This window comes from Schistocerca cancellata, chromosome 2 (genome assembly GCF_023864275.1).
Source record: "Schistocerca cancellata isolate TAMUIC-IGC-003103 chromosome 2, iqSchCanc2.1, whole genome shotgun sequence".
Taxonomy (NCBI): domain Eukaryota; kingdom Metazoa; phylum Arthropoda; class Insecta; order Orthoptera; family Acrididae; genus Schistocerca; species Schistocerca cancellata.
The window spans coordinates 358,540,014-358,563,166 of record NC_064627.1 but is presented as its reverse complement, the minus strand read 5'-3'; the positions used below and the strand labels follow the sequence as shown (position 1 = coordinate 358,563,166).

Sequence of the window (23,153 nt, the reverse complement as noted above, 5' to 3'; positions counted from 1 at the left end):
TGGCGACACCTACAACGTGCTGACATGAGGAAAGTTTCCAACCGACTTCTCATACACAAACAGCAGTTGACCGGCGTTGCCTGGTGAAACGTTGTTGTGATGTCTCGTGTAAGGACGAGAAATGCGTACCATCACGTTTCCGACTTTGATAAAGGTTGGATTGTAGCCTATCGCGACTGCGTTTCATCGTATCGCGACATTGCTGCTCACGTTGATCGAGATCCAATGACTGTTAGCAGAATGTGGAATCGTTGGGTTCAGGAGGGTCATACGGAACGCCGTGATGGATCCCAACGGCCTCGTATCACTAGCAGTCGAGATGACAGGCATCTTATCCGCATGGCTGTAACGGATCGTGCAGCCACGTCTCGATCCCTGAATCAACAGATGGGGACGTTAGCAAGACAACAACCATCTGCACGAACAGTTCGACGACGTTTGCAGCAGAATGGACTATCATCTCGGAGACCGTGGCTGCGGTTACCCCTGACGCTGCATCACAGACAGGAGCGCCTGCGATGGTGTACTCAACGACAAACCTGGGTGCACGAATGGCAAAACGTCATTTTTTTCGGATGAATCCAGGTTCTGTTTACAGCATCATGATGGTCGCTTCCGTGTTTGGCGACATCGCGGTGAACGCACATTGGAAGCGTGTATTTGTCATCGCCATACTCGCGTATCACCCGGCTTGATGGTATTGGGTGCCATTAGTTACACGTCTCGGTCACCTCTTGTTAGCATTGACGGCTCTTTGAACAGTGGACGTTACATTTCAGATGTGTTACGACCCGTGGCTCTACCCTTCATTCGATCCCTGCGAAAACCTACATTTCAGCAGGATAATGCACGACCGCATGTTGCAGGTCCTGTACGGGGCTTTCTGGATACAGAAAATGATCGACTGCTGCCCTGGCCAGCACATTCTCCAGATCTCTCACCAATTGAAAACGTCTGGTCAATGGTGGCCGAGCAACTGGCTCATCACAATACGCCAGTCACTACTCCTGATGAACTGTGGTATCGTGTCGAAGCTGCATGGGCAACTGTACCTGTACACGCCATCCAAGCTCTGTTTGACTCAATGCCCGGGCGTATCAAGGCCGTTATTACGGCCAGAGGTGGTTGTTCTGGGTACTTATTTCTCAGGATCTATGCACTCAAATTGCGTGAAAATGCAATCACATGTCAGTTCTAGTATAATATATTTGTCCAATGAATACTCGTCTATCATCTGCATTTCTTCTTGATGTTGCAATTTTAATGGCCAGTAGTGTATATCCTCCACTGCTAGTGCTGCCATCTGTCGTCTGCGAGTAGTTATTGCCATTTACGTCGTATAATATATTTGTCCAATGAATACTCGTCTATCATCTGCATTTCTTCTTGATGTTGCAATTTTAATGGCCAGTAGTGTATATCCTCCACTGCTAGTGCTGCCATCTGTCGTCTGCGAGTAGTTATTGCCATTTCCGTCGAACATGGTGGTTAATGTGACAGGATAGTGTATTTCTATTAGCGTCGTGATACAAATATAGTACTCTGCTGGTCATTAATATTGCAGCACCAATAAAGGTACCATATATTAAAATTTTTCTTACATTGAGTATGGTAGAGAAAATACGTGATTAAATGTGTAAATGATTTGGTAGCACACAGGGTGTGAAATTTAGCACAAAGGGGTGCAGTCTTTGGCGACAGCAGGAGCGCAGGAACGGCTCTAACCCGGCAAGGCATAGAGGGGGACAGAGCTTCGCTGACGAATAAGGGTACATCAGTCTATGCTGCTTAAACTTTATGTCCAAGGTCATCAATGGTAGTGGCGGAGGTGTGGTGGCGTGTCAGTCTGTCGGCAATGCACGATCATATGTTTTCAGTGGGTGAGATTTCTGGAGAACGTGTTGCCCATATAGGCATTATCTTGTTGAAGCATAACGTTACCGTGGCCTCGAAGATATATGAAAGTCACCTCCCTTCAAGCGTCGTAAATTTAATACCTGCTGTCCAGATCAGTGACTACACGAATCAGAGGAGCATATACTGTGTACCCAATAGCACAGTATACTGAGAAGCCAGGTGCCTTGCAGCTTCTGACAGTCTGTCAACATTCGTTCTCTTCAGCGCGTCCACACACGGACACGTTCACCATGGCGCTATATACGGCGTTGTGCCACTTCTGGGTCCAGTGATACTGCCGGGCGCAGCACTGTCGACACGCCTCACTCTGCTGCCACGCTAAGGAAATTCGAACATTGGTCGATATGCTGACTGTAGAGTCCCAGACGTCGTCACACAGTCCGTATGGGTACATATACTGCTTCAAATTAGTTCATATCCTGACTCGGAGTACGAGCCTTCACGGCAGCCCAAACAATATGTTTCTCTTGTTGGGCGCTAGTAGGGTAGGCTAATTAACATTCTCTACGGCCTTTAGCACGGCTCTCATGAACGCATTAAGTCCACGTTCGCAAGACACTCGTGAGTTCACGATCAACGCGAGCATCAGTGCCTCAGAACCACAAAATGGAGTCTCTGTAGGCCACCGTAGTACCACTAATTTACGCCGCATGCTGATAGACTCCTTTATACACTATTAATAACACGATACTTGACAATAAGAAGGGACTGGTTGGTAGGACATGTTCTGAGGCATCAAGGGATCACAAATTTAGCATTGGAGGGCAGCGTGGAGGGTAAAAATCGTAGAGGGAGACCAAGAGATGAATACACTAAGCAGATTCAGAAGGATGTAGGTTGCAGTAAGTACTGGGAGATGAAGAAGCTTGCACAGGATAGGATAGCATGGAGAGCTGCATCAAACCAGTCTCAGGACTGAAGACCACAAAAACAACAACAACAATAACACGATCTCCTCACAACCAGCTTTCAAATGCGACTTCTGAATAAGAAATCCGATGTATAATGCTTCCTTATACGGGGGTAACTGGGCGCTGATAACCACGCAGTTGAGCGCCCCACAAACCAAAACATCACATACGGGGGTAACAGAATGATGATCGAAAAAGTTTGGAGATTGTAGAGAACGAAACATTGATATGAGAAACCTATAGCCATAAATCATAAATAAACTACAAAATTTTTAAGGTTTTCGTGGCCAATTGTTGGCAAACTACCTATTGGCTTCTGTCTCGGGTTCTTCGGCCGAAGTTCGTCTAATGATTTTTACTGACGTTTCGCCAGCTCGAGTGGCTGGCATTGTCAAAGCTTCACCCTCCATTGCCTGTGGTGAACTGGAGCGCAGATCGCGGCCGCAGACTGTATGTACCTGGCGCGCCAACATCCGAGGGCTTCTCCGCGGTCATTTCTGGTGCGGTTCTCTTTCTACCTGAGACGGTGGTTCGCTGCAGTACGGGAAGCCAGGATCCGTTTACCTTAAGGCTTTCCTCTTTCTTGTTGGAACTGTTCGCGTGTTTTTGTATTTCTACAGCTTCTCCGAACGAGCGCTTGTGATAGTGCTTCTCTACAGCCAGAACTTCCGGCTCGGCGAATTTTATTACGTGGTCGGTCTCACTCAGTGCGTGCTCTGCCACTGCCGATTTCTCCACCTGCCCCAACCTGCAATGTCGCTTATGTTCTGTGATCCTGATGTTGATTTATCGTCCAGTCATTCCGACATAAACTTTTCCGCATGTGCATAGTATACGGTAAATTCCCGAGATTGCAAGTGGGTCCCTTTTCTCCTTTGCCGATCTAAGACACTTTTTGATCTTCCTTGTCGGTTTGAAAATCGTCTTAGCGCCATGTTTGCCCAATATACGGCCGATTCTGTCCGTCACTCTGGGAATTTATGGCCGAATGGCCATACCCAACATTTATTTTTCTAATTCTTTACTTCGCCGAGAGTTTGGCTCTGTTATACTTCTGATATAATTTGTGAAGTGCCCATTGCTCCTCAGAACACTTTCCAGGTGTTGCATTTCACGTCTGAGGTGCTGCGGCTGAAATATGCGTTACGAGCGTATTAATCATGCCTCTTTTCTGGCTCGGGTGATGGTTTGATAGTTTGTGTAGGTATCGGTCTGTGTGTGTGTCGGTTTTCGATACACGTTGTGTCCCAGGTTTTCGCCATCCCTTGTGACCAGTACATCTAGATATGGCAGTTTTTTGTCCTTTTCTACTTCCCTCGTAAATTTTGTGTTGGCATGGAGGCTGTTCAAGTGTCTTAGGAAGTCACCGAGCTGTTCTTCACCATGGCTCCACACAAAGAAAGTATCATCGACGTATCTGTAGCACACCTGAGTTTTGCAAGTTGCAAAGTCCAGTGCCTGTGCTTCAAATTGTTCCATGAAGAAGTTGGCCACCACTGGACTAAGAGGACTATCCATGGCGACGCGTTCCAGCTGTTCGTAGAAATCGCCATTCCACGTGAAATAGCTCGTGGTGAGACATGCATGGAATAGCTTTGTGATGCCTTGCGGGAAAATGGAGCCGATGTTCTCCAGAGCGTCACTGAATGGCACTTCTACAGCCATCGCAGGCCAGATGACACTCCATGGACTATCTATACGAGAAGTTACCAGATGAGATTTTCAGTGAGCATCTTGGCTGAAATTCTACAGTACTGTCAATAAATGCTTTCCAAACTACACTATTTTGGGTTTCATTTGATGTACCGAAAGCGTAGAAAGTAGAAACTTCAATTTAAGTTTCCGGCTATAGGTACAGTGAGCATCTAAAATAAAATTACGTTCTCTATGCTGTACCTCCTCCATCCTAGTTCCTCACTCTGGCATGGCACAAGACCCTCCCCCCCTCCCCCCCCCCGGTCCGCCGCTCGTGGTCTCGCGGTAGCGTTCTCGCTTCCCGAGCACGGGGTCCCGGGTTCGATTCCCGGCGGGGTCAGGGATTTTCACCTGCCTCGAGATGTCTGGGTGTTTGTTTTGTCCTCATCATTTCATCATCATCCAGGAAAGTGGCGCAATTGGACTGAGCAAAGATTGGGTAATTGTACGGGCGCTGATAACCACGCTGTTGAGCGCCCCACAAACCAAACATCATCATCACCCTCCCCCCCTCTCTAGCCGACCACTGTTTACGTCGCTCGGCCAACCTTTACTCAATAACGCCACAACCTCTGGTAACCAAAGAACACGTTTCTCTTGTCTTCGGACATGCAAAGATGCTCAAGACGTTCAACATAAACGTCAAATCTACCAAACTATCTGTCATTTGACATGATACGTGCATCTTTCACAACCTGAGCTCCTCATATGCATGCATTTCAATATTGCTAAATTAAAGTCCTCAATATTTTTTTCTGTCTATTTGTGGAACTACTGTAGAGACTTTAATTAGTTTTTCACTAATAGATTGATTCACGAGGAAGGTTTGGGTACATGCTGTACTGCCGCTACGCCAGACATGTCATCTGATTGTAGATACTTAGTGCTGCCCGTGCGAAGCCGGGATGGGTAGCAAGTTTTCTTACCACATTTTAATAATTGGATGCAACAAAGGATACAGTAAATTACTAGCGACATTCCAGCTAACTGTGTTTCATTATAATGGTAATTAGTAAACAATCCATAATCGACAATGAGAGGAGTAATTGTCGATATATGACTAAGAGAGGCCTCTCACAAGCTGTAAGTCTTTTATGTAGAAAAAAAAAATAAAGTGTTCAGTCACGATCATTATTTCCTGATAATTAAAGTACGTAGTTCTGATTACTACGAGCCTAAAGTTTTGAAGCACCATGATTATCTTTCGATTTTTCTGTATTTCGGTTATGTACAAGTTAGAAATACAAAAATTCTGCAAGTTGTGTGTAAAAACATCAGTAGGCCTCAATAAAAAAATTTAAGTGGATTCTTGTTCTTAATTAAAATCTGACATAAGCTTTGATACCTGATTCCATGACATTTTATAATTAGCTTCAACTTTTACTTGTTCGTTTTGAAATCCTGCCACTCTAGTTATCTGCAGCTACACATTGTCAGTCACTGATAACTGCTGAATGATTTAATGCGACAAGGCTCGTAGAAATAATTGGCACTTTCAGGCGGAAATGAGAATTCAAATGTGCGTACACACACACACACACACACACACACACACACACACACACAGGTTGCCCTGCACTTTCAGTGAAACAGCTAAAAAATGGATTTGACAAAAAGTAATTACTGTCTTCAACGTCTCATGCATTAAATATATATCGAAATTGATAGGTGGCATTCATTTGGTATCAGCGAAGTAGCGTTCAGCATCACCTATCGGACAGATATTTTGTACTCATCCGAATTGTTTCCCCACGACACCACTAAGTGATTTTTACCGTAAATCTCTGGCTCGTCTTAGACCGGTATTGATGTAAACTCAGTGAATTACACTGGATACTTCAGACAGAAGGAAAGTTCACGCGGCATTTAAGCATACTTACGTAGTTAATCAAGCTTAAAACACTGTCTGTAATTTAATCTGCCAGGCAGGTTCAATGTGTACTATTACCAACCGATCAAGTCGACACAGTGAATAAATATGCGTAGTCTGCAAAATAGTAGATACGTCACTGGGGAAAAAGTCATTGATTCGACGCAGGCTGACTTTATCATTCCAATACTACGGGTTTCGAACAAGGGCATCGTCGGATATTTTGGAACATCATGTTGCATATAGATATAAAAGTTACATGCTGTAGTAGTAACGATCGTAAGCAATGTCCGAGAAGCGTCATACTGGAATAATAAAGTCAGCTTGTTTCCAGTCAGTGACTTTTTCCTCAGCGGCCTTTCGCCATTGTTCAGCCGACACATATTTTTCAATATGGACGCATAACTCCTTCGTGATCTGATGACGCAGCTATGTTGCACAGTGATGAAATGTTGCGGCCGAGTGGTGTATAGTACAAATCCGGGTAAATGAACGATATCCGGTACACGAAAGAAATTCACTTCCACATTCGGTTCATCTCTAAACTCGTTGACTGCATTCTATCTACAGAATTCCTTACCACAGTATAAAGACTTTGCAGCACACAATTTCTCTATGGGGCGTCATTTTGATTTTTTTTATTATTTCAGTGACAGTCACCTGTATAATGTTTTCCATCATTCTGGGCACAATGCAGAAAGTTCGCAACTCTGTGGGAGGGTGTTCTTCTTCTTCGTTGTTGTCGTCGTCCATGGTTACTCTAGTGTAGAGTCGTTAAACAAGCTACGGAATCATTTATCTTTGTACTGTATGGATAGTGCAGCGTAAGTATACAGTCCAAAAACATTTTTAAAAATCGATACAGATAAATAACTGAATGTAAAGCAGCAAATGACGCTGTACGTGAAAGAGCACTTTTTTTCTTTTTTTACGTGGACCACCAATTTAGTTTTGAAAATCGACCATAGTTGCTGGTAACGGTTGCGAACCAGACAGAGAAAGCAGTTTTCTGCTATAATTTGCCCTTTGCCAATCGGTACTGAGAACGACATGCTCTTTCCGTGGTAAGTTTCGCAAGACACGACGTGTTAACAATGGCATAGTGAAGTGGTGTAACAAATTCGAGGAGGATGGTTTTTGTGCGATGCGAAACGTTCGGGATGACAGGACATGTCACACAAACAGTGGACCTATGAGAGACATGATGTTGCAAAGTTCCACAGCGTCTGCCTATCGGGACATCTCTCAGCCAACAATGTGGAAAATATTTCGTAAGAAGTTAAAGGGGCAGGCGTACAAATAGCAGCTCCTGCAAACCATAGGCGATAACGACAAATTGAGCCGTTTCCAGTTCTGTGTTGATATGAAGAACGATCCTGATAATTTATCGACACTCTACACATTGCAGAGTAACATCTATTTAACTGATACATTAAAGTTAGTCTTTATCTCTATGCGGACATGGATAACTCAGAAATACATTCCAACAACTACTAAAAGATAGCAGTGTGTTTACCTCGTTTTGGAAACAGTCTAGATTGTGCTATCTACGACCAGTAACAGTGCCCCGAACGTAAACTGACCTAGTCCAATTATGAAATTAATTCTTTTTTTCTCTATCGAGCGGAATAAATAAAAAGTAGTTGGCTACCAGCCTTGTGCGAGCATTTCCCTATTCAATGCATTTTCGGCAGCTTGCCTGTCAGTTTCGCAGCTTACTTACAAGGGAACCTGCCCATCGCACCCCCCTCAGATTTAGTTATAAGTTGGCACAGTGGATAGGCCTTGAAAAACTGAACACAGATCAATCGAGAAAACAGGAAGAAGTTGTGTGGAAGTATGAAAAGAATAAGCAAACATACAAACTGAGTAGTCCATGCGCAAGATAGGCAACATCAAGGAAAGTGTAAGCTCAGACGCGCCGTGGTCCCGTGGTTAGCGTGAGCAGCTGCGGAACGAGAGGTCCTTGGTTCAAGTCTTTCCTCGAGTGAAAAGTTTATTTTCTATATTTTCGCAAAGTTATGATCTGTCCGTTCGTTCATTGACGTCTCTGTTCACTGTAATAAGTTTAGTGTCTGTGTTTTGCGACCGCACCTCAAAACCGTGCTATTAGTAGACGAAAGGACGTGCCTCTCCAATGGGAACCGAAAACATTTGATTGCAAGGTCATAGGTCATCCGATTCCTCCACAGGAAAACACGTCTGATATATTCTATACGAGACTGGTGACGGCATGTGCGTCACATGACAGGAATATGTTGTCGACCCACCTAACTTGTACACTAGGCGAATGGGTAAAAAGATTCTTCTACCTTGCCCGATTTAGGTTTTCTTGTGGACGTGATAATCACTCCCAAAAAAAGTGATCGCATCGGACGGACGGACGGACGGACAGATAATAATTGTCTGAAAATAAAAAATTAAACTTTTCACTCGAGGGAAGACTTGAACCAAAGACCTCTCATTCCGCAGCTGCTCACGCTAACCACGGGACCACGGCGCTCCTGAGCTCATGTTCTCCTTGACGTTGCATATCTTGTGCATGGACTACACAGTTTGTATATTTTGCTTATTTTTTTCATAGTTCCACACAACTTCTTCCTGTTTTCTCGATTGATCTGTGTTCAGTTTTTCAAGGCCTATCCACAGTGCTAACTTATAACTAAATCTGAGGGGGGTGCGATGGGGAGGTTCCCTTGTTAGTCACATAGTTTCTCAAATGACCGTAGGTGAGCGCCAGGTATCGAAGCGGGAACTTTCATGTCAGTAGGCAGTAAAGCATACCACTAGACCAAAAAAGTGGCTGTTTATCATGATATCATTACATAAGAACAGCAAAGCTTCTTTGACCGATATCTTGTGCGGCAAGTAAGGGAGTGTTGTTAGACCAATTATTGCCAGTTATCGCTTTTCGACGACATGCTTTACCTCAAATTGAAATGTATTAAATTTCATAGCCGTCCTCTCGACTCCGTTTCCAGACATCTATTTTTATCTTAAACCATCCTAATTATTAATCCATGTTTGTGCCTGGAAGTCTGCATATTAGATTCTGTGTGACTTGATTCGACATCTAACCTGCCATACTTTCAAGCAATGAGAAGTCGTGATGGCTTGACATTGCATCTGTACACGAATAGACAACAATGTGACAATACATATTACCAAAGGCAAATATTAAAGCAGAAGAAACATGTAAGTAGTTACACTATGTGCCAGAGTGTGATTCAAACACGGATCCACTTCTTTTGCGGACACTGTTGCCAATACCTCATCTAAGTAGGTCTCACGGACCGAGCCAAAGCTACCGTTACGGATTCCACGTTCCTTCCAATCAGTGTGTAATCGGTAGAGCACCTTTACCTAATAGCAGTGATCGAGATTCTAATCTTCACGAATTTATATTGCGAGAAGTTGTATTTGAATTCTGCAGTCAACCCTAGTGGAGAGGGTGACGCTGTGACGCTTCGGTATTTGATCCGCAATGGAAATTTAGACTCTTTTTCATTTGCCCCTTTCTCGTCACTACGCTTGTTGACCATTATTTTATTGCAGTGTAATGACTCAAATGGCTCTGAGCACTATGGGACTTAACATCTTAGGTCATCAGTCCCCTAGAACTTAGAACTACTTAAAGCTAGCTAACCTAAGGACATCACACACATCCATGCCCGAGGCAGGATTCGAACCTGCGACCGTAGCAGTCACGCGGTTCCGGACTGCAGCGTCTAGAACCGCACGGCCATCACGGCCGGCTTACAGTGTAATAATTCTTTAATCTGTTTCGTGAACCATATGTTTGTTTTTGATGTGTCCCAGTAATTCTCAACAAGCATCTCTCTATTGCTCGCTAAGCGACCACCAAATCCTGAATAGTTTTTTTTTTCTTCAAATAACACAACATGTCTCACTGATACAATTCGGAATTGCTAATCAACTCTAATTGTAAATTTTCCTTTTCAAGCACAATACCGGAAACCGTATTCAGTTCATTAAAAAAATCTCTGGATCATTTGAAGTATTTTTTCATTTCTTTTATATGTAGTGTATGTGCATCCTTAAACAACAGAAAATGCATCTATAGACATAGACTGAACAACAAGCGAAGCATTGAGAAGGCCAGGAGGAAATGAAACTTTACGGGTGGAGACACTATGTGATTTTATTTCAGCGATTCCACAATGGAATCAAATTTCCAAAGAATATTGTAGTATGAGCCTGTTTGTCAGTGTGACGTCGCACCTCCTCCGGCTTTTTAGATGAATGCACTGAATCGGTTGGTAAAATTGTCGTTAAGCGTTGTATCCTCTTCTGCGGCAAGCTGCCCACAGTCATTGTAACTCGTTGTAACTGGTCTTCCATACCCTGGCACTGGGACGGAGGTGGCGTCAGAGCTGGTCATAAACATGGCCTCTCGAGGACAGATCTGGGAATCTTCCTGGCCACGGGAGCACTTCAGCATCACGTAGCCAGTTCATAGGCAAAAGTGCGGTGTTCTGTTGAAAAAATATTGTTGGATGAGAAATCACCCGTGAGGACGCAGGTTGTCCGCAACGTATCGCAATGCCTTCAGCACAATTATTGATATTTTTAAAAATATCGGGAATCCGATATATCGATATTTAAAAATGTTCTTAGGTTCCTCGATGTATCTACAGGACGATCGATATATTGAAGGAAAAAATAACGACATATCGGTCTTTAAAATTATCGTGTGCACGTTGTAAATATACTGCTGCCTTTAGAGTTACATATTTAAGTATTACTCTATTATTAGATATTCCGTATATTTACAAACTACTAGCCTGCCCCCTTAGGGCAGTAATTGAAGAAAAAACACTTAATTTGTAAGTTAATAATGGGACTTTGTGCAAATCGAAAGATTGTATTACAATAATTTTTTGGTCGACTGTTGTGTTGTTTATTAACAACAGTGTACATGGTGAATTTTCATGCAATATTTCATTTCAGTTGGCCTCTCATACCTTATTTACTGAATGTGTCATTGGCTACATGTTGAAATAAATGTGTTTCAGGCTGATGTAGGAAAAATGCGTGGTGAAGCTCAACATTTTCTGTTGGGCGGCGCCGAGCGCCCATTACGTCAGCATTTCCCCTCATACGTTACCATCCAACAGAGACCAATCTGTCATTTACGTTTTCATTCATCATTTTCAGCAACTGTTTCAGAAGAATCCCGATGTGAAGAAATTGCACACTAGCTGCGTTTAAATTGTTTTTTAACGCAACTTACGTGGTATTTCTTCACATCGGAAATTTTGTTATTCGATTCACACTCTTTTCCCCCCCCCCCCTCCTTCCCACCACCACCACCACCACCACCACCACCACCACCGCCACCCATTGCAATCGGACATACTCTTTTGTACCACCTATACTTGTTTCACACAGTCTAAGGGAAAGACAGGACGTGATGAAAGCTCAAAAAATAGTAAGACTCCACACAGTGAAAGTAAAGTTATATTCAACTACATTTTCAAAAGAACAGTTTCATATAGTTACCGAAAATCGCGAAATAAATGTAATACAAAATAAAAATGTATAAAATAAAAATATCAGTACTCGATACTGCCATTTTGATATCGACATATCGATATATCAATAACGGGAAAACCGCCAATATATGTCGAAGAATTTTGTGTCGACATTTCGATATATCAACAAATCGATGTATCTACAAATCAGTATTCAGACTCTTTTCAATCACTACGAGCCATGTCCTGGTGTCATCCCCGGTGCCTCCTCACGCCGTGACGCCAGGGTAGCACCGATCTACCTCTCCAAAACGCTGGAAAAATGGGGCTCCTCCCCAGGTCAACGCTCCATTTGCCGACGACGGTCATCCATGGCAGTGCATAACTGCGATCCTTCGCTGAACGGACTGCTGCCATTCATCAGGAGTCCATGCTTTCCTGTCATGGCAGTACTCCAAACGCAGGCGTTTGCATTGGGGTATCAACGTCAACGTACACATGGACTATATATAATCCCCCGGTTCGACTGCTGCTAGTCTCCGACCAATGATGCGAAATGACAAAGAATGTTGAAAGGAGTCCATTAATTATTCTCGTATAACAGGCGCAGATGTGGACTGGTTACGATGTTCAAAAATGGTTCAAATGGCTCTGAGCACTATGGGACTTAACATCTGTGGTTATCAGTCCCCTAGAACTTAGAACTACTAAAACCTAACTAACCTAAGGACATCACACACATCCATGCCCGAGGCAGGATTCGAACCTGCGACCGTAGCGGGTTAGGATGTGCCTAGTGCGCAATTCAGCGGTCCTCTAATATGGTGGTCAGATGTAGTCGAACGAATCGTTGATGACAAGTATGCCTGCCCTCACGCTTCCATGCTGTTCAACATTGGGCCACTGTCACTTCTGAATACTCCACAAATCTGAGCATTGCACGATTCGACAAGTAGGCTAAATGGAGAGCCACAATAGCGCTCCTTTCAAATCCTGTCAAGTGCCGATAACACTGTCTCACACGAACACGAGGCTTCTCCGTGTCCTTCAGTGATCATTCAGATCTCTTAGGTACCCCAACACAGCTTTTAACATGGCCTCTCTGCCTGATAGAGAGAATAGCAAATCTAATCACTTACATACCCACCGACGGTGTGTACGTTTACGCAGTTACACTGACATGCGACCGTGTCTTCTGGCTGTTTCACTTTTCTGTCAAGCAGTGTATAATCCGCTAGTTACTTATATTAGGAGGCACCATCAGTGTCTATTTGAAGATTACTTAAAAAAGTCGAACTCAGTCACGAATTGCTTATGTACTTTTCACGTGGCTTTCATTGCTTGTGTAAGTAAGTGCTTGATAACGAAATGTAATTACATCCTACATCCACATCTGCATTCCGCAACCCGCCTTACAGATTGTGGTGTAAGGTACTTTGTGTACCACGCTCATATCCCCCTCCTCCTCTTTTAGTAGCGTATGGTTCGCTGGAAGAACGATTCCTGGCAAGCCTCCGTGTAGGTTATCTAATTGTATCTTCGTGGTATTTTCGCGAAATATACTTAGGAAGAAGCAATATATTGGTTGCTCTCCTAGGAACGTACGCTCTCGGAACTCCAGTAGTAGACCATCATGCGATGCAGAGCGCCTCTCTTTGGATCTTCTCGGTTTGTTCTGTCAAACCTATCTGGTACGGATCCCATTATGACGAGAAATTTTCTCTTCCGAATGCGAAAATATTTTGTTGATACCCACCTACGTAGGGAGAAATGATCATCATCATAAAATAAGAGAATTCAGAGCTCGAACGGAAAGATTTAGGTGTTCCTTTTCTCCACGCGCCATGCGAGACTGGAATGGTAGAGAAGTAGTATGAAAATGGTTCTATGAACCCTCTGCTAGGCACTTACGTGTGAATTGCAGAGTAGCCAAGTATATGTAGATGTAAAACGAGTGTTTTATAAGCTACTTCCTCAGTTGATGGACAACATCTCCTAAGGCTTCTTCCAATGAATCTGCCGGGCATCTCCATTACTCGTGATTAATTTTATGCAGTCGTTTCACTCCAAATCGCTCCTTAGGCATATTCCTGCATATTTTATGGAAGTAATGAATGGAAGTAACATGAACCGCTAGACTGCAGTAATTGGTGATTTCTTTGTCACAACCGGTTTCACTGCATTAAAACAGCATCCTCAAGTAAACTGCATAAGAAGGAAAGGATCCGACGTATATGACCAAAATACTGTACAAATCCTTTGAAAAATATTTTAAATTTTTAAAATTTTTTCGAGAACTTTAAGAAAAATTTCTAGTATTTTTATGGATCATATTTAAAGTAATCAAACAGGTAGAAAAAATCAAAATTAAAACGTACTTACAACAATGTCACATTGGCGCACCAAGACGCCCCCAACGTTCGTAGTGAAAAATCAAACCCCTGAAGAAAGGAAGTCGTCAAAATAAACAAACAGGACATTGGGGCGAGTAGTGCGGTGGTGCCCTACGAGAGAAGTAACATTTATAAGTACAATGACTGAAAACCTCACACCATTACGAATAAATGTCAAGACCTTAGGGCTAATTGAGGAACAAGCCGCTAATCGTATCCACGTAGAATCATGGAACAGAGAACACTACTTTAAAACCGCAATATACTGACATAGTTATTGACACGTTAAAAATTATTTGTCAGCCAAGTTGCTCCCACTGATGATCTGAAAAATAGGTCTTGGTGTGTATGTATTAAAATACGTTACATTATGTTAAGAGACAGTTACCAATCTAGCCGGCCGCGGTGATCTAGCGGTTCTAGTCACTCAGTCCGGAACCGCGCGACTGCTACGGTCGCAGGTTCGAATCCTGCCTCGGGCATGGATGTCTGTGATGTCCTTGGGTTAGTTAGGTTTAAGTAGTTCTAAGTTCTAGGGGACTGAATACCACAGATGTTAAGTCCTATAGCAAAAAAAAAAAAAAAAAAAAAACACCAAGCGGCGGTCCTCTGCAGGTCTGCCTTCATTTTGACTCCTCTGTATACAACAGCACCATCTGCTAAAAGCCTCACGGAACTTCCGACGCTATCTGATATAAAAAAGACTTCTCCCCTTTCAGAAAGACAAGTGTTCCATTTGCAAGAAACCTTTCAGTCCAGTCACACAGGTGGTCTGGTATTCCATACGCTCGTATTTTGTTCACTAGGCGGCCGTGAGAAATTGTATCGAATGCCTTTCGGAAGGGAAGGAACATGGCAGCTACCTGGGCGCCAGTGTTACTACTTTGTGTGTCTCGTGGACGAACAGAGCGAGCTGGGTTTCATACGATCGTTGATTTCAGAAACCACCTTGGTTCCTGCAGATGAGATTTTCGATCCCCAGAAATGTCATAATATGGTAGCGTAAAATTTTGCAACAGACCGACGTCAGAGATATAGATTTACGGCGTAGTGTGTCTGTTCGTCATCCCGTCTTGAAAACGGGAATGACCTGCGCTTGTTCCCCACCACGGTACACGTCTGCTAGAAAAGGGGCAAGTTCTTTCATACTCTGTATAGAATCGAACTTATATCCCGACAAGTGGCCTTTCCTCTATTCCTTTTGTGTCCTTGGTCACTTTTTCGATGTCTGTCATTTTGTCGTTCGTGCGACGGGTGTTTCTTAACATGCAGGATTAAAATTCCTTGTGGTTAGTTTCCCTAGAAATCACCCTGTGTAGCAACAATACCGTAGCAAGTTATTCGCCAAACAAAAGTTACAGTGTGTGTTTCTTTCGCGAGACGTTATAAGCATCCATGTAATGATGGCAAAGCACTGGCAAAAAGCAATCCTCGCCTGCAAGTGTGAAAGATGACGGGCCGAGACGCGCAGGCCGGATGTTTCTGCTTGTTACCAGTCTTGTCCCCCCCTCCCCTCCCCTAGCCCCCCACAGCTATGCTCTTCTCATCCTGGCCTTGCCTTCCCTTTGATCCACGACACCTCATTGGCTCCCGTTTGGCCCCGATGCCTTGGGCACCCGCCCTCGCTTCAGTGTACTGAGATTTGCCGACGTGCCAGTAGTCTGCATCTTGCACTATGTTTGGCAGGTCGTGGGTGATGGACCCGGCGCTCGGAGACGACGAGGCCCCCAAGGACCCGGGCGCGCGCCAGCAGACACACCAGAGCTACACCGAGAAGGACTTCGAAGGTAAGCAACTCCCACTCTGACGCATTATCATTTACAGCACGTGTAGAGTGTATGATACAAGCCCAGGCCCACTGTATCTGTGTCGTGGATCTTTAATGACTGGAGAACAAAACAGAAGGTACTGTCAAAGGGCTCTGTTAACGGTCCACCAACTTTTCAGTATACGGATCAAGCCTAAAGTGGCGCTGTACCAAAACTGCAGTTAGGTAGCTTCGGTACAGACATAAATGACGTAGTAAATGGATTACCGATAGTACTGGTAGCATTGTCAGGGAAACAAAATCGGAGCTGACGACTTCTCATTGTACGAGTATTTTATTTGTTTGTTTTAAACATAATTAGAAGAGCACATTGTTCAGTGATAGTCTATTGTGAATACCACATTCTGACGAAATATAAATCGTATTTCATAAGAAATAAAAAATAGTTTATCGCACAACTTCGGCGCTTTTACATAGCCAAAGCAATTCCTTTTGTACGGTTTACATGCACAAACATAAAAAAGTTACAAAATTATTGTCATTTTGTACTTAACAGAACGTTCTTCTACTTGGTCAGAGCCAAGAGCTTCCTGTTACTACTGACACATCGAAAGTTGTTTATGAATAACTTAAACATGTTTTATATATGCTCAAGGAAGGATTGAAGCGTCTTTTATTTTCCATTGGCAATTTCAATTTTCTATAGATATACCTTATTTTTAAGTAAAAAACAGAAAAATAAGTACGTAGAAAAACAATTTTTGGTAGGCTATGCGTCCTTTATATATCCACACTCAGTTTCTGGATGAGCCCCCGCTTCCACTTTCCAGGGGAATTTAGTAAGACACTGATCACGTACGCAAATAAAGCGATAGAAATGAGGTAATGTCTGATAGATATGCAACGTGCCTAACGTACGGGTAATGCGCTTACAATCTTAATTGAGAAAGATTACTAGGAAAACGACCGTAGTCTACACTTACTTGTGATAGTCTACGGTAGCCTATGGTAGTTTTAAAAGTTTAAGGTCGAATTCAGCCGACATAATTTCAAGGCTGTTCAGAGATATCTTCTGCCATTTTGCAATAAGCGACCCAGTGTCTTGTCAGAGTAATTGCATTTCTTTTGATTTCCTATTTATCTTTGTATCTGTATTTCATTCAAAAGATTTACACAACAATGCAAACGTCGACGATGTGCGTGGTGTGTCTTGTGTAGAAACAAACTCGTTCTGTTCACTCACTGCACTTGCTGCTGTAAACGGTTAACTTTACTTTTTGTCCTCAAGCCTCCATTCAGTACTTCTCAGTCTTGCTTCGTGTTTGTTTTTCAGGTAGTGTTACTTCTACGTTAACAGTGGTACACAGCAGTGTGGTGTCTGTTGCATGCAACGGAAAAGCGACACAGCAACGCTAGACTCAGGGGTTCCCAGAGCGACGGCAACATCACAGTACCTCCGCATTTGAGAGTAATTGTGTTGCACATTTTGCTGATTACATATTACTGATTTTTACACTTCTGTGGACGTGTTTTCACAGAAACAAAGGGAATTGGAGGAACAAACAGAATAAATCGTAATTACATGATTACTGCGTAACGAGCCACTAGAGACTACGGATCCCCTACCGTTGCCAAAACACATTTAGTTTACGTAAATAATTTAGCAAATACGGTAATAGTTTACATTAACTTTCTGTTACAGGAAACATTCCCCTTACCTGCGAGAAAATACAGGGTGATAGTTTCATCATCTAAGTCGAACATTTAAATTTGTTAGTGATTAAACACAGAAAGCTTATGTGGAAGTATTAATTTCTGTATTGTGTGAAGACATTCAATACAACTCTCTTTACTTAGAATATCTTCTCTCGCAGTAACACGAAAGACACTTTTTTTCTTTTTTTTTTTCATTCATAGCCTTTCGTTACATGCCAATACAACCATATCGACAGTGGAAACACGATAAGACAGTATGCTGTAACAATTCAGAATAGTCGTTAGGGTCCAGCCGTACCCTCGTACAAAGCTACATAAGCTCATGCTTGTCATGTGACGCCACACAGACAGTTTTCGTGTCAGTTGTGACAATAAGAAGATAGTGACAACACAAGACCCAGTCCCCGAGTGGAGAAAATCTCCTATCAGCCCGAGAATCGAACCTGAACCTCTTCGGTGAGCGATTTGCCTTGCTAAACCCGCAGCTACCGTGGCGGACTCGCTCTGCTTTGCTTTGTCGCTTATAGTATCGTATTTTGTGGCAATTTTTTGAATACCCACAGAATAGTGTTAGCCAAGACGAAAGGTCAATCCTGCCTCGGGCATGGATGTGTGTGATGTCCTTAGGGTAGTTAGGTTTAAATAGTTCTAAGTTCTAGGGGACTGATTACCTCAGAAGTTAAGTCCCATAGTGCTCAGAGCAATTTGAACGAAAGGTCAGAACAGTCTGCGGTGTCAATACGAGGAGGCAGTTGTTCAAACGTCTCGTAATTCTAGCTGCGCATCCCTACACACACGCTTTGCTACGGCATTTGTAGCTAATAGTACAGACTCACTCAAAAGGAAGTGTTTGATTAATTCAGTAAAAACTCCACGGAAAAACGATTTTCACTTGTAAAACACTTCCTCATGAACTTTGCGGAAAAGACTGCGCCCAGAAGCAAGTCCTAAATTCAGAAAAATTACTAATGATTGGAACGTTCTGTGACATAAACCTTGCAACGTTCTTTTTATTTAATTAAACTTAACGGTTACGTTGAATGAATATCTGACCTCTGGAATGGATACAAAACTGGAGTTATTGTGTAGCCTGTTGCAACTGCAAGTGGTGTGCTTACTCTGTGTTATTGTTAGCAAGAACTTTACACGAATTAATTGGGCAATGCAACTCCCAGTACCAATAAAGAAATACAGTCACTGCAAAATACATACAGCCCCTTAGGCACTGAATCATCTGGCCCTGTTCAAAGCTGATAACATTAGTAGTTCTGCTCCTAACAAATAAATTAAATTGTCTTACCTCTAAAGCAGCAACGGAGTATCGCGATATATTCTGGTCTCTTGTGAAAAACAAAAATATACTAGCTACAGGCTCAGCAATGTGAAATGCTCGCCAGAAAACTTGAAATGCACATGAAATTCTTTTGGCTGATAAAAGAACATTTAAGAAACTCCAACTTCTTTAAAAAATCTATGACCTTGACAGCGAGGCGGTACAGATTATGGTGAATTACTAACACAGATATTTTTTTAGCAAAATTATATTGCAAGTTAAGTTTGCCTTTTCAAAAACATTTGACAGTTGAAGTTACATTACTCACAACTGATTCACAAACAATGAGATTTAAACAGCAAGTATTATCTAACTTCACTAACCCAACATAAATGCAAATCATCAAATTACACATAGCTCTGTTAACAAATCTTACAAACATTACAAAAGTGAAATATCTAACTAGCCTTTTTATCAAAACGGTTTACGTACATTCTGGGGTTACTCAACAACTACAAATTATCAGCCAGCTCTTCTATACTAACGTGTTGGCAAAAATAAAAATCATAATTACTTAACGTCTTTACTTCGCTTGCATGAAGACTTCTGCTTCCAAGTTCAACAATTAAATTGACTTAAATGATTATCCAGCGAATATGTAGTTAATCATATTATGAGCGAGCAGCTATGTCGCACGTGGCCATACGTAACCCTAGATAAACAAATAAAAATGAAGGTATTCTCTGATGGTCTCAACTAGAGTACAGAACACTTTTCGAACAGAATACTTTTCAACGAATCGTGATTGCGAAAGGTCCAGAAAACAGGTTCTTCCATCACTGATTTCACTATAGTTAAATGCAGATAGCTCGACAGTTAGTGATTCTGTGAAGTGACGACGCTAGGGAACCGTGAAACACAATCATCTCAGTAGAAGGCCCAAGAAATTAACCACACACACATTTCATAATTAATTTTTACTTTCGTATTTAGTTATTTATTTATTTTACAGTATCTGTCTACAATAAAACTGAGTCCGCCCACTTTCTCAGTGGCTGCGTTCCATAGACTAATCAAAATTTAGAGTTCCATCCAGCACACTGTCATGTTGCTCTGCTCACTGGCTCAGATAATTGAGGCTGATCTTTTTAGCCAGGAAGGAAAGCAGCTTAGCATATTTAAGGTTGATTTCAAGGCAGTCTGTTGGACCAGTATTTTTACAGTGGGCAACATGAAGAAAGTTTTCCAATCACACTCATGTAGCTTTTAGATTACGTCACTTCAGTTACGTGAAGGCAAACATTACTTTGGCAAACATTCTCAGGCATCGAGAAACTGTGGACGAATTTCTGCACTTACTTCGCGGTTCTTGTATGATGCTACACGTTTGTCCCTCCCAGCTTGATAGCTGACTTGGGGTTCCTTTGTGATCGAAAGCAGAATTCACCATTTTTGTCACCTCCAATTAACCTTATCGAAGTTCTTTTCATGCTGCCAACCACTGGTTGTCTACTCGTCGGACCGAGAGAGACACTGGAATCGCCTTCGAGACAAGAATGTTTTGATAACACAGCCTACCGACCAGATTTAGGTTTTCCGTAGTTTTCCTTCTCACCGATTCTACAGAGAACCATTTCATTTATCTTAACTGCCCACCTAATTTTCGACACCTCTCAAACGCTTCAATTCCATTCGTTTACGGTTTTCCCAAAATTCGGACGTACATTTTCAGAAACTTCTTCCTCAAATTAGGGCCGATGTTTGGTGCTAGTAGACTTCTTTTGGCCAGAAATGCCCCCGTTGCCTCGTTAGTCTACTTCTTATAGCCTCCTTGCCCCGTCCGCATGGATAATTTTGCTTACAGGGCAGCAGAAATCCTTAATTTGGTCAGCTTCGTGGTCACCAATATTTAACGTTAAGTTTGTCGCTGTCATCATTTCTGCCACGCATTACTTTCGTCTTTCGCCGTTTACTCTCACTATTTTCTGTTCCTCCACTCAGTAGGCCTTGTGGTTCTCCCTCACTTTCACTGAAAACAGCAATGTCATCTTTCATCCTGGATTCTAATCCCAATCTTGAAGCGTTCTTTCATTTCTCTCAATCTTTCTTCAATTTATACACTGTGCAAGATAATTAAAGGATCACTTTTGCGAAAAAACGTAACTGCCTTTTAATGGGACGCCGAAGTTTGGAATTTGGTGGCTGTGACACCTGAAGGTAGGCATACACCACCTAAGGGTATCGAAGGGGCGCCTGACCCTCAGATGCTAGAGCGCACTCGCGGCTGAAATTTCTGACAGGTACATTTTTAACGCGTTGAAGAAAGGTGTGTGGGTGGCACCGAGGATGTTGCCGAACTGGGTGTCTCAGGGGGGCACTTTGCCAACTATTCACGCATGTGTCGATGTCGAATCAATCCGTGATCACGCCACAGGAGGGTGCAAAACAGGAGGGATGAAAAAGCACAAAAACACAGTGTGTGTGTATTGAACCGGGGACCTACAAATGATGGAGAGGTTTCGTTCCGCCGTAGCCCTCAGTGGTTCACAACCCCACAACAGGCCACCCACCTCACCACCGCCGCCCCCCCCCCCCCCTTCCGGAAGGTCTCACACTAGACGAGTGTAACCCCAGTGTTTGCGTGGTAGAGGAATTATGGTGTACACATACATGGAGACGTTGTTTGCGCAGCAGTCGCCACCATAATATAACTGACGCGGAATAAGTGGAAATAGTCTGCATTCGTCGATGCAAATGGAAAGCCGCCTTAAAAACCATCCACAGGCTGGTCGGCACACAGGACCTCGCCACTAATCCGCCGGGCGGATTCGTGCCGGGGACCGGCACGCCTTCCCGCTCTGGAAGCAGCGCGTTAGACCGCGCGGCTAGCCGGGCGGGCAAAAAAACACAGTACTGCTTCAGATCACGTTTAATTTCGTCGAACGGTTTTTAATGGTACATAGTGGTTCCCCCTCTTTGGCACAACAAAAATTGTTATCACCTTACACTCCAAAGAGGACAGACGACGTCCATAGAGTTGGATTGAAACGTCCAGGTAGTTGGCAGCTGTTACCAGATTTGTCGAGAACGTCGTCTTGTTGCTTTTCGCACTGCGAACTGTCGTTTGCGACTAAGAAATATGTGGAAATGAACGCACTAAGGAATAGCGTGGTTTCATTGACGCTTTTTATGCCACCCCCAGAGGCCATTTCGTGGCGATTCTGAGCGACGGTGTGTGTCAGATGTTATCGTCGGCCGCCCATACGAAAACCGCGTGATTTGAACGCTAGGTGTCGCGATTCTGACCTCCATCGCAGAGGCATGAAAAAAGGGTTCAGATTGGGTGTGACGACCTTCCCGTCGTGTGACACATGCACAGTGGCTTTGGGCAGAATTGTGGTGAAATTTTTTGCGAATGTAACGTCGTGAACCCACCTTACACCGAAGCACCTTTGAACCAAAACTCAATCTTATGCGGCTCAGTGGGAGACAATTACGAGGTTTCTAAATTGGAAATTTGTTGTAATTTCCTATGGGGCCAAACAGCTGAGGTCATCGGTCCACACACACACACACACACACACACACACACACACACACACACACACACACACACACACACACGCCCTAGGGAAGACTCGAACCTCCGACGGGGAGAGCCAAGCGAACCGTGACAAGGCGCCCGAGAACGTGCGGCTATCCCGCGCAACACGAGGTTTCTAAAAAATTTAATTTTGTTGCGCAGAGTAGATTGAAAAGTAGGGGCGAAACGCTGCAGTCCTGTCCTCGATAGAATACATGTGGGACCAGCTAGGATGTCAACTGGTTCGCAGGAACAGTATCCAGCATGTCAAGGACTAGTTACAGCAATTGGAGATCATCTACATCTACATGATTACTCTGCTTTTCACAATAAAGTTCCTGGTAGAGGGTTCAATGCACCACCTTCAAGCTGTCTCTCTACCGTTCCACTCTCGAATGGCGCGCGGGAAAAACGAGCACTTAAATTTTTCTGTGCGAACCCTGATTTCTCTTATTTTATCGTGATGATCATTTCTCCCTATGTAGATGGGTGCCAACAGAATGTTTTCGCAATCGGAGGAGAAAACTGGCGA

General features: G+C 43.3%; 1 protein-coding gene across 8 annotated transcripts in view; it reads left to right on the top strand.

The window, feature by feature from the left end:
* The window catches only part of LOC126161747 (sodium bicarbonate cotransporter 3), a 1,146,839-nt gene that overhangs the window by 569,175 nt on the left and 554,511 nt on the right, over positions 1 to 23,153 (top strand). For all 8 annotated transcript variants that reach the window (XM_049917795.1, XM_049917789.1, XM_049917788.1 and 5 more), the window contains exon 2: positions 15,968 to 16,068. In XM_049917795.1, coding sequence (XP_049773752.1) covers positions 15,968 to 16,068 — 101 coding nt within the window. The remainder of the gene's footprint in view (positions 1 to 15,967; positions 16,069 to 23,153) is intronic.